The sequence below is a fragment of the Lucilia cuprina genome, chromosome 6, assembly GCF_022045245.1.
Source record: "Lucilia cuprina isolate Lc7/37 chromosome 6, ASM2204524v1, whole genome shotgun sequence".
In the NCBI taxonomy this organism is placed as follows: Eukaryota; Metazoa; Arthropoda; class Insecta; order Diptera; family Calliphoridae; genus Lucilia; species Lucilia cuprina.
In genome coordinates this window covers 33,174,436-33,187,622 of record NC_060954.1, presented here as the reverse complement: position 1 = coordinate 33,187,622, position 13,187 = coordinate 33,174,436, and the positions used below count along the sequence as shown (strand labels likewise).

At 30.4% G+C, this 13,187-nt stretch overlaps 1 protein-coding gene across 1 annotated transcript; it reads left to right on the top strand.

Annotated features, from left to right (window-relative positions):
• Window positions 1–8,828: 8,828 nt before the first annotated feature.
• LOC124420617 lies at window positions 8,829–9,653 on the top strand. The gene has a single exon (XM_046954079.1). The coding sequence runs from the start codon at window positions 8,829–8,831 to the stop codon at window positions 9,651–9,653; it is 825 nt and encodes a 274-aa protein (XP_046810035.1).
• Window positions 9,654–13,187: the final 3,534 nt, after the last annotated feature.

Below are 13,187 nucleotides of genomic sequence, written 5' to 3'. Positions count from 1 at the left end.
GAACCCATATGTTGTCAGGCCTGTTCGTAAAATTGAAAAGTTCGTTATATGCAGTACTAAGTAAAACATGGGTTTTTGGTAGCAAAATAATTAAAAATAGGTACATAAAATATTTTTTTAAATGTATTTTATAAAAATTAATTCTTTTTTTATAAAAATAGCACAAAACACAAAATTCTGAATCTTATATACCCACCTTCAAACCATATTTGTGTCGAATTTAATCGCTGTATTTTTAATTCTGTCATGAGCTTTAAAGTTATTTCTCGAAATCCATCGCTATACTCGTATTTTTAAGTGAGTAATGAGCGTTGAAGTAATTTTCTTAAGGGGACCTGATATGGAAGGTAAGGTCAATCTCTAAAATTTGTTAGAGATATCGGTTAGTACTCGGCGTACTCGTATTGTTAAGCGAGTATTGAGCGTTAAAGTCATTATCTAAACTTTAGATAATGACTTTAACGCTCAATACTCGTCCTTTAGATTCTAAAGGACGGACATAGCTACATCGAACTAAAATTTAATAAGAACACAGAATGTGTTACAGTTTTGGGTATAAAAGCACCGCTTGCTACATCTTAGGTTATTTTTTATTTTTGATAAATGTCATTTTATCTTCATTTAAATAATAATATTTTTATTAGTTCGTTAAACAGAGTACAAAAAACAAGTTTTGTTCGTTATTTAAGGTAGTCAATAGGAAAAATTAGCTTGTTCGTTAAATGCGATGTTCGTAGAATTGAATGGTCGTTAAATCGGAAAACTACTGTATTTCTTAAATTTATTTAACATAAAAAATCTAGAAGAAATATCTGTCGTATGTACATACATATGTAAATTTCAACTCGTAAACATCCGTCGATTTAAATCAATAAAATTTAGAGTAAAAAATTTAATTACAGAATATTTGTTTTAGTATTTTTAGATGCTGCTTCGAAACAACGCCCAATTTAATAGAGTATTTTTGAAATACTGTTGATTTAAAGTCAGCAATTTTGACATGCATAAATAAAGGATCTGATGTAGTAACATTATGAGCCGCTCGATATCGAAAAATATTTTTAGATGATAATTACGTTATCATATGCATATGAATGTGATAATTAAATGTATGACATAATGAAAAATATGTTCATTTGTTTTTAATATAATTAATTTATATAGTGAAAAATATAATGTTCACTTGTACACAATTTATATAATTTTACAATTTTCTCAATATTTTTATTTTGTAGCATACCGATATACTGCAATAAGCCCTACAAATATTAATATTTTTAATTATTGAAATTCATTCATTTACATTTTTCTTTAATTTAAATCATTCTTTAGGATATTGTTTAACCTTTCAGCTTTCCATTCCATCGGATTAATTCCGAAGATATTTTATTATATTAATAATGAATAGTTTTTTTTTTTTTTTTGTTTTAAATCTCGTCCGATATAGGCATTTTAAAATTTAAATTTAAAAATCTTGTCTTAATTTAAATTTATCGCTCCTACGCCTTTCCGAATTTGAACTATTTTTTATCAAAATTTTAACTTTGGGCCATGCAATGCTTTTTTGACTTGGCTCCTTGGCTACGCCTTTGTCTTAGGAGTCTAATAGAGGTCTAAAATATATATGATTGTGTGGATCTTGGATATAAAAATTATTTTAAACAATATCTCAGCTTTATTTTTATTTGAAAAATTAACATTTCTGTTATACACCTTCTGGTACATTAGTGGTGACACACACCACTACAATGATCGACTATATGTTTTAATATTGCCAACCAAATTTTAGTCGCTAAGAAATTTCCGGAACTGTCCGATAAATGAAAATACAATTTTCTAATATTTATTACAAATTTTTTCATGCATGATATTATAAGGATATCAGAAATATTTTGCTTAGTAGAAACCCCTCTTAAAAAATACATAGTTTGGTAAGAAGTAAATACAAAACCCCTGTAAGATAAAAATGTCCAACTTTGACTCCCTCTAATTCTGGCAGTTTTTGGCTTGACACGAAACTGCCTATATGTATATATGTACATATAGTCACTTAAATGCAAAACAACGTTTTGGTTGATTATAATTCACCACGTGATAATACATCTCCTTTCAAATATTAATGCATCTACGACAAAAAAACAACGATTTATAACAAAAATTCAAAATAACGTATCATTAAAAATAATGTTTTAATAAAGCAAAACAAAGAATTATCACAATTATTTAAAAAAATATAAAACAACACAGGCCAAACAAAGTAGACTTTTTTAAAGATTGAGCAGTGCTGAATCCGAATCTGGCCTCAGAATTTACATATCAAATCAGTTTTTCGAGATATCATATCAACAAAGTTGGAACCACAGCTTTTGGCCATATTTATGCCGTTATAACGGCGCGAAGTCAACTTTATTTACAAAATCTGTTATGTCACGTGAAAGTTCAATCTTTCAATTTTAAAGTAAAATTTTACCTCGCTTAATTTTCTTTTGTTTTCGGGATATAAAAAATTGTTCAGTGTACTGTTTTTTCAGTTCGTTGTTAATAACCCATTCACAGAAGAAACAATTAAATCTATTCTCATTCAGAAGAATGAGAACCACTTCATATTCTTAAACAACAACCTTGGAACTAGTGATGTCGCAACTACTATTGCAACCCGTTCTTCGGAACATTGTTGTGGTTTTAAAATACTTATAAAGATTTCTCAATGAACTAGTTCTTTCACATTAGTTATACATTGATCCTACACTAGTTCCGAACAACTTCTTAGAATCAGTTAAAAAAATTAAATAATTTAAAAATTCATATCTATATTTCTGCATAAAATTGAAAGAAATCCTAATTGAATTGAGTGGGAAGTTTTTTTATATCCTGTGCAAGAAATAGTTTAAGTAAGTTTAAGTGTAAGTAAATAGAATTTGGTACAATAATAATAATTCCTCAACAGTTTCTTAAAATTAGACTTGATTTTAACAATTTCGAACAAATAAACCCTGAAAAAATTAACTATTTTTAAATAAAGAGTGTACATTCTGTAAAGCTTCCTTAGAACCAGTTCCGATTTTGACAAATTCGAACAAAAATCATAGATTAAAGAACTATGTAGTTCCGGAACTGTTTCAAAGAACGAGTATCGACTTCATTACGCTACCTCAGAATCAGTTCCGAAGCTGACAATTTCAAACAAAAATCATTGGTCTCAACGCCAAAGTAGAACGAATTCAGGCTATAATCATGCGTTTTATAACTAGTTTTGGAACTAATACAATTTTTGTTGGGTTGCTTTTATATATAAAATAATTTACATTTTATAACTTTTATTGGTTCTCCTGTAAATCTGTGAAAAGTTATGAAACGTTATTTTGCATTTCAGATGAAACGTTATTTTGCATTTCAGGTGACGATATGAATGTATGAACGTAAGTATTAATAATATCTTTACTAATTTATGATATCATTTATACATTTATTTTCTTATTTATTTGATTTTCTCATTTTAATATGTACATGTATTATTTATTATTTCTTTATTAAATTTGTTGCTAATTTTATTTTTTCTGGAATATACAGGCATATAAAATGTTAGACTGTACAAAGAGACATGTGTTTATTTGCTTATGTATGTACATTAGACCGACTCACACAAAAAGTGGCTTGAGTTTCCTCCCTTAAAATATTCGTTAAGTGTTGTCCATTCGTGAGCTGAAAGTTTTCAAGAAAATATTTTTCATGTTAAATTAATTTTTTTCCCAGCTTGAAATAATCTTTGTTATGTTTTATAAAGGTTCCCAAAAAATTTCTAGTCTATCGATGGCCGTTCGTGAGCTCGATTTGCATACACAAAAGTCCGATTTTAGTTATTTTTTTCAATATTTTACAGTATTTCTTAAACAAAATATACAATATGTGATATCATTTGAAAGGTTGAAGCTAAGTCTAGTGGAGCGTGGAAAACCTAACAATTTTAAATAATTTGAAATATGACAATTATGAGCTGACAGTTATTATTTATGACTTATACATCATTTAACGCGCTATTAAGATCCTTTTCAAACGGTATACCCATATTGGATGATTTGTTTCAAAACAAAAAATTAATAAAATAATTCTAAAATACCTTTTTTAATATGGTCCAGCACACGAACGGCCATTACTAAACTTAAAATATTTTGGCAATCATTATAAAACAAAGCAAGGTAAATTTTGTGAGGGGTAAAAAAGCACGATTTTGCTTTCAATACAGAGTGAGTCGGTCTAATGTACATAAGAACATACATATTAGATCGTAATTGTACTATGTACATGTACTATTTAATTTTTATAAAATTTTGTTTAAAGCTTATGAAATAGTTAGAAACATCTTTAGTTTATATTAGATAAAGTAAACAATTGAACATACTTATTAATTTAATTTAAAAATTTAGCACGTTTCATACATTTTTGCAATTGTTTTTTGATTAGTTTTTCATTTACATGGCACAAACACGAGTTTAATTTTAGAAAAATTAATTCAAGTACACATACATACTTTCATATACTTACCCAGTAAACAATTTTTTTCAGACATTTCTGATGTCATAAATTTTCAGAAATTAGTTTTTTATTTCTGGATATATATATATGATTCTGCAGCAAAAATTTTATATAAATTTGGTGTAACAGCAAGCCAAGACGCAACAAAATATACTGTAGGAAGGGCCATGGATTTTAAAATATTAAAAAATTAATAAATGCCACTCGTAAAGAAAAAAAATCTCTTCAGTTTGCACACATGGTTATTTTATTAAAAGCAATATCAACATCTTATTTTTCAGATGAAAACAAATTTAATGTCAGGATCGAAATAATCATTATATTTATGATTTTTTTCAAAGAAAAAGCTTTACCTGATTCTTTTGTATAGCTGTTGTGGGTGTGGAATGTAGTGGGGGTAATTTCGTATTATGAAACATGTGAGCTTCAATTTCTTTCATCTAGTAAGAATTGCAATAATTATAACGCCATACTAGAAAAATCTTTTCTGATATCTTTAAATCCTTGCCGTATGTGTTTCGAATATTCTTTCTTGTTGTTCAGAATTGAACACGCATTTATTTATGTTTAATTTTGTTTAAGTAAAATAAGAAAGATCATAAATTATAAGTTCAAGTGCATGGGTTAGGTCATAAAAAATATTATATACGTTTGTTTGTACTACAAATAAATATGTATTATCGCTTTGTTTTTAGGACAAGCCGTAGCAGTGATAAGAACTTTAGTTCTAAGATGCACATTAATTCTGTTGTTTATGTGACGCATAAACCATATGTTAGAGTTAATAATGAGGCATGAAATATATTTATATCACTGATGCAGTTATTACCCCATGCTAAGATAGAAACATTACACTGATAAGACTGAAAGTACACATGTGCACAAGATGTCTTATCATAGTTCTAGTTAGTTTTAAGATTTTTGTATTTAGCTCTTAAGATCATTGATTTTAAATAAACTCTTAATGTCTTACAAACATTCATTCGAACAGTACGTTCATACATGGTCCTTCGATAAAAAAAAAAAAAACCAGCGCAAAAAATTAAAGAATATATATACAATAAAAAATATAAATAAAAATTTAAAAAGAAAAAGTCGACTTAAATAAAAAAAAAAAAAAAAAAATAATAAAAAAAACATTAAAAATGGCTCAGAGACAAAATTTATACGAATCTCAAAAGCAGATCACAGATCAGTTGACTGCAATTTTGGCGAAGATTGAACGCACAGAGATACGTAGTGCATCAATTACACAATATCAAAACCGTATCGATAGCTTAGAAAGACAATTTTATGAGAACGACACTGTTCTCAATAAGCTTGGAGAGACATCAGAGGACTATTTTAAAAATAAGTTCTTCCAAAATGGCATTGATCTTATTAAACTGTGCAGAACTGCGATGCAGAAGTATGGCCAAACTTCTGCAGAAGCTATATTGGCGCCCAAAAAAGCAGAAAACTTAGAAGAAAGCCAAATGGAATCCAGCCATCAGAAATCATTAGAATCAATTAGGATTTCTATAAAAGATGAGGTGATGGAGCAGGTGAGATTTATGATGCAAGAATTGTTGCATCAGTTAAAACCCAACCTTGCGGAAAACTCTAAAAAAGAGTTAGAAAGAGCTCCAAGAGAGCTAGAGAATGCTCCAAGAGAGCCAGAGAATGCTCCAAGAGAGCCAGAGAATATTCCAAGAGAGCCAGAGAATGCTCCAGGAGAGGAAGATAATACTTACAAAGAAGAGAAGGTAAAAACCCATGATGAAGCCGGCATAAGAAAAGATGAGGAAGTGACGTCCAACTTGCTTATTCAATTTCGTAGAGAAATTCAAAAATTAGAAGAATGTTTATCTGACATTGAAGCAGAAAACATTCTAATACTTGAGCACAAAAAAAGCTCTTGGGAAAAAATCATGGTGGATATAAAACAAATCCACCGTGAATTAGTGGTCAATCACTCCGTAAAAGATGATATTGATGAAGAGCTGGAGTTGATTGACAAGCTATATGGAGAAGCATTAAAGGAAATACTAATAAAAATTTCCACAATGCAAGAAGAGAAAAAAGCGGTGGTATTGGAGACAATAAAAATACCAATATTTAGTGGAGAAATGGAAGAGTGGTGCTCGTTCCAAAATTCACTAAATGGCGAATTAACCAAAAGACGTGCACTATCCGAAGTAGCTAAAATCTTCGATCCATTAGGATGGTTGTCTCCATTAACAGTAGTCGCAAAATTATTCGTACAGAAATTATGGCTATTACAATGTACATGGGACGAAGAATTACCAGTTCAATTAAGGGAAGAATGGCAGCAGTTTACAACAGATCTGCCCGAAATACAAGAAATTCGTGTCGGTGGTAGATTGCAGAATTCAAATTTACCATATAATCAACAACATCCTATAATATTGCGAAAGTCCCATTTGACATCGTTGTTGATAGAAAAGGCGCATATTTCAACATTACATGGTGGTAACCGAATAGTTGAAGCAGCACTAAGGCGTAGGTTTTGGATCTTAGATATGAAAAATTCAATAAAGAAATGTTTACGAAGATGTCCTAGATGTATTCGGTATAGCCAAGATCAGGCGAAGCAACTAATGGGCAATCTTCCAAAATCACGCGTAACGATATCAGCTCCATTTCAACATGTTGGTATAGACTATGCTGGCCCTATTCAAATGAAATTTTCGAAAGGCAGAGGGCAAAAATCCTATAAAGGATATATAGCTGTGTTTGTGTGCATGACGACAAAAGCGATCCATCTAGAAGCAGTTAGCGATCTGACGTCAGTAGCATTCTTAGCAGCATTAAAGAGATTTTTTGGAAGGAGAGGTGTTAGTTCGGATATTTATTCAGATAATGGAACGAACTTTGTTGGCGCAAATAAAAAATTAGATAAAGATTTTAAAGCTGCTGTTCGGAATAATGAGTCGATTATTCCTATATTGGCGATGCAGAAAATTCAGTGGCATTTTATTCCCCCGGCAGCTCCTCACTTTGGAGGTATTTGGGAAGCTGGCGTCAAATCAGTTAAATATCATTTAAAAAGGACAATCGGTGAAGCCAAACTTACATATGAGGAAATGAGTACTCTCTTAATTCAAATTGAAGCAGTATTGAATTCCAGACCTCTAGTAGCTCTAAACAATGATGAGCCAGGTCAATTTGATGCTTTAACTCCGGGACACTTTTTAATAGGACGTCCCCTAAATGCCTGTGCCGAACTAGTTGAAGAAGCAAATATTAATTCGCTAAATAGATGGAAACTAATTCAGAAACTAAGAAAAGACTTTTGGGTCAGATGGAAACAGGAGTATTTGACTACGCTACAGCAAAGGAACAAATGGAAGTTTCCGTCAGAGAATTTAAAAGAAGGTACAGTAGTACTAATCAAGGATGAAAATACTCATCCAGCAAGTTGGCCGCTAGCGAGAATTACAGAAGTACATAGCGGCAAAGATGGCAAAGTAAGAGTTGCAACATTGAAACTAGCAAATAGCTCGCTGAAAAGACCTATTAGCAAATTGTGTCCATTAGTATCTACGGATACAGAAGAAGAGAATTCAGCACCAGCAATGAGCTGTGTAACAACGACGAAGCCAGAAAAGAAAAAACTATGTTGGTTACAATTTATATTGATGATGTTGATGATAATGAACCCAGTCAAAGCACTACCAATTAACATGAACAACGTAGTCTCGATAAGCAACCTTTCAGCAAATACAGCACTGTATCTGGATAAGGTTGGACAACTAAACGCCATAAATTCGAAGTGGAATCTAGTAGTTTACTATGATTTATCCTTGTATTACCAAGAACTGGAGAGGATTGGTAAACTGATGGGGAAAGTAAGAGAAGAATGTCCGAAATTAAATTTATTTAAGGACTCCTGTGAAATGGTGATGTCAGTGATGGAAAGGAGATATAAGTTACTTGATCAAAATAACGAACTTCTAATAAATAAAAGCCGCAAGAAAAGAGCACCCTTTGAGTTCGTAGGATCTATTTATCATATTCTCTTTGGAATGATGGACGCAGACGATCGAAAGCAGATGGAGGAAAACATGAAAAACATTTTCAGTAACCAAGATGACTTAAATAAATTAATAAAACAACAAACTTCCGTTATTGATTCGACAGTAAATGTGTTGAAAAAGACAACAGAAGATGTCAATAACAACTTTAAACAAATGTACGGCCAATTAAAGTTATTCTACGATCAAACGAAAAATGAAACGAGTGAAGAGCGTTTAACATTGCTGTTTTCCGTATTGACCACCCAATTAAATTAAATGATTGATGAGTGTCAGAAGATACAATCTTCTGTAATAAATATGCTGATTGATATCAATCACGGTCATATAAATACTGACCTTCTTACACCATCCCAACTACAAAAAGAACTATTACACATAGAAAACGTGTTGCCAAATAATTTAGTTCTTCCTGGAAAGGCAACTAGTACTGAACTAAAAGAAGTATATCATGGAATGAAGGCGAAGGGTACTATAATTGATGATCGACTAGTGGTTCAGATAGAAATACCTTTAATACAGAAACATAATTCTGAGGTATACGAAATAATTACACTTCCTGTGGAAGTTAACAATAGCGCCGTTATGCCAAGAGTAAAGGATGAGTTCATAGTGTATAACTTCGCAACTAATATGTACTTCCTAATGTCACAATCAAAATTAAATATGTGTGAGAAGAGTCTTCAAGGTCAGTACAACTGTATTGGAAATATACCCTGGAAGCCAGCCATAGAGCGGTCTTGTGAAGTATCAGCGCTAAAACAATCCCGGCATGCTGAATGTGAATTTGAAGCTGTCCCAAGGAAAAGTGTGTGGAAGCAGCTTTCTACAGAAAATCAGTGGATATTTACAGTATTCGACAATCTAGTATTAACAGTAGATTGTGGTCCAAATAATCGAAGCTGGGTTAATTTACCAACAAAAGGTGTACTAAAACTAGCAGAAGAATGTACAGCAACTTATGAAGGAATAACTCTGTCAGCTTCTCGACACTTCGAATCTAAAGTAAATTCAGATATTCAGGTATCAACATGGGGTGTAGATCCAGACAAAATAGAAGCTAAGTTGGTAAAAACCGTTTGATGTTACAATTATAAATAACGCCAAAGATATCAACCATCTAATGAAGGAAGTGCTTAATATAAAGGATACCAAAATCGATCTAAAACGGCTTCATTTTCGCATGTTATCTGGACACACATCTCTAATTTTAATTATTATAATTATATTTATATTTATTGGTCTAGTTCTCAAGAACAAATGTTGTAAACAAAAAGAAGTAGTTTAAGATAGATTTTTCTACACCATTGCCATTGCGGGCCCGGCAGAATGTTCAGAATTGAACACGCATTTTATTTATGTTAAATTTGTTTAAGTAAAATAAGAAAGATCATAAATTATAAGTTCAAGTGCATGGGTTAGGTCATAAAAAATATTATATACGTTTGTTTGTACTACAAATAAATATGTATTATCGCTTTGTTTTTAGGACAAGCCGTAGCAGTGATAAGAACTTTAGTTCTAAGATGCACATTAATTCTGTTGTTTATGTGACGCATAAACCATATGTTAGAGTTAATAATGAGGCATGAAATATATTTATATCACTGATGCAGTTATTACCCCATGCTAAGATAGAAACATTACACTGATAAGACTGAAAGTACACATGTGCACAAGATGTCTTATCATAGTTCTAGTTAGTTTTAAGATTTTTGTATTTAGCTCTTAAGATCATTGATTTTAAATAAACTCTTAATGTCTTACAAACATTCATTCGAACAGTACGTTCATACACTTGTAAAGCGTATAGTTCGGCAGACAGTATGATGTCTTAAAAATGATGAATCTATGATCCCAAAAGATATTTTTCAAAAACGTTAAGTATTGCACTAATGCGTATATATCTAGTAATCCTTAAGAAAAGTTCTAAAAGAATTCATTTCCTAAATCTTTTTTTTTTTTTTGAAATTAAGTTATATAACCATTCTTTAATCTTAATTAGTACTAAGATTTAATTCCTAGAATTAATTCTTAAAGTTTTCGATGTAGTTGAATGAATTCTCTAATGAATTAATTCCTATAGAATGTTAAATGCCTTCTGAATGAATTAATTTTGTTTGCATTCAATCTGTTACAAATGAAATTGAAGTAAATTTCAACAATTCCTTTTGATTTTTGAATTCCCTCTGAATGATAAAAATTTTGTTTTAATTCCATCTATTACAAATTGAATTTAAACATTTTTTCGCCATTCAATTTGAAATAGATTGAATGAAAGTTTTGTTTTATTATTTAAAAGCATATATAAAAAATTTAATTAAATTTTTTTCTTTGATTCAATTTGTAATAGAAGGAATTAAACAAATAAGAATGATCATTCAATTGAATTCATTCCTATAAAGAATGAATTCTCTTAGGAATTAATTCTATGGAATATAAATCCAAGGAATTCAGCTTTAGAATGGTACATTCAAAGAATGATTTTAAAGAATGGTACATTAAAAAATGTTAAGCCGAATGAAAAATATAAATTTTTTCCAAATAGAATTCAATGTTTCCAAGCTTTGTACATAAGTTATCAAGCTATTAATTAAAATTTTAACATAACCAATTAGTCTATTATTTAAAAAAAAAATAATTTAATTGTTAACAAAACATTAAACCTAAATAAGTGAGCGGGAGTGATTAGTATGCACATTTTCTGATACTTTTTTTCTCTGTCAAGTTGTGCCTACATTATTTTTTTTATTAAAAATATTAAATTTCTTTTAACTTTTTATACACAGAAATAAGTAAAAAATTACTTAATTTTTATAATTTATTATAGCGAAATAAATACTGACCGACAACTCTGCACATGTCGAAATTTCCTAAGAAAAAGAATTTTTCGTTACGAATTCTGTCCGAATACGGATACGTTTTCTGTAACTTGGTCAGTACGATTTGTTTAGTGGGTAAATAATTTATGCAATTTTATTCCCACACACATTATGACGTCACCTTAAATCATATATAAAAATACATACATATATTAAAAGAAATCCTTCGACTACAAGACGTATGAGTAATTTCGAATTGTTTAGATTTCATATTAAGAATACGCACATTAAGCATTTTGGTAATGAACAGGGAAACCAACAATATGTTGTTTTAAGCAGGAAATACAAAAATTAATAAAAAGTAAAATTATTTTTTTTTTTTAATTTTTAAGAATACTTTTTTGAAAAATATAAATATATAAAAATAAAGCACAAAACGTAAAAATATGTATGTGCGAAAATAATAAAATACATGAATTCCATGAGAAATCAATTAAAAACAAGTATGAATTTATAGTCGGCCATTGCCAGTCAGTATGTTAAAATTTTGATTTTTTTTAAATAAAGCATTATTTTGTTTTATTGTGGAATATTTATACCCTACACCACTATAGTGGGGAGGGTATTATACGTTTGTGCTGATGTTTGTAACATACAAAAATATTGGTCCAATACCCACCTGTCTGGCTGGCTGTCCATGTAAACCTTGTGCGCAAGGTACAGGCCGCAATTTTCAAGATAATTTGATGAAATTTGGACCAAGCATGTTTTTTGGCACAAGAACGAAGCATATTGAAAATGGTTGAAATCGGTCCATTATTTCACCTAGCCCCCATACAACCGTACCTCCCGATTTGAACTTTTTATGCTATAATTACGTCAAATATTCTGCTATCTCTCTAAAAATTGGCACAAATAAGTTTTATATAAGTATAAATGATACTGCAGATTTTCGTAAAGATCGGCCTATATTTGACCCTAGCCTCCATACAAACCCCCCTTCAAAAAATGACTTAAACGTCTAAAATTGACTTGTAACCATTTGTATCGCAATGAAACTCAACAAAACAAACTGTTATTTAGAAATATATTCTTTTCCCAAATTTACCGAGGATCGGCCCATATTTGACCTATATAAAGCCTCATTTAGAAATTTTAGTTTTTTATCAATAAATGGCTTAAATTTTTTGGAATTATGGTAATATTCAACATAAAAGTTTCTTTACAAAAAATAAAAATTTTATAAAAATAGAAATTGTAAAAATATACTCATGGTGTAGGGTATCATATGGTCGGCCATGCCCGACTATACTTTCCTACTTGTTTTACTTATTGTTGGCAAAAAAGAGAGATTTTCTACAAGAGGGCTCATAGGGGAGAAGGGGTAAATATGGGCCTATCCTTATAAATTTTGGTAGATGAATTTACGTCTACTGCAAAGTCATTTATGTAGATTTTAATCGTTTTATAAGTAATTATAAGTTAATTTTGACCTTCAAGCCATTTTCTGAAGGGGAGTCTGTATGGGGGCTAGGGTCAAATGAGGCCCGATCACTATAAAAATTAGTTTTGTCAATTATTGTTCTATAAAACTAATTTTTGCTGATTTTCGTTGACATTATAAAACATTTAACGTACTTATGAGCCTAAAGGCCCGATTCGGGGGGTACGGTTGTATGGGGGCTAGGAGAAATAATGGACCGATTTCAACTATTTTCAATAGCGATCGTCCTTGAACCAAAAAAAGAGTATGTGCCAAATTTCATCAAATTATCTTGAAAATTGCGACCTGTAT

What these genes read in the sequence shown, in the direction of transcription:
- LOC124420617 (XM_046954079.1), top strand. Translation starts at nt 8,829, where the DNA reads ATGATTGATGAGTGTCAGAAGATACAATCTTCTGTAATAAATATGCTG.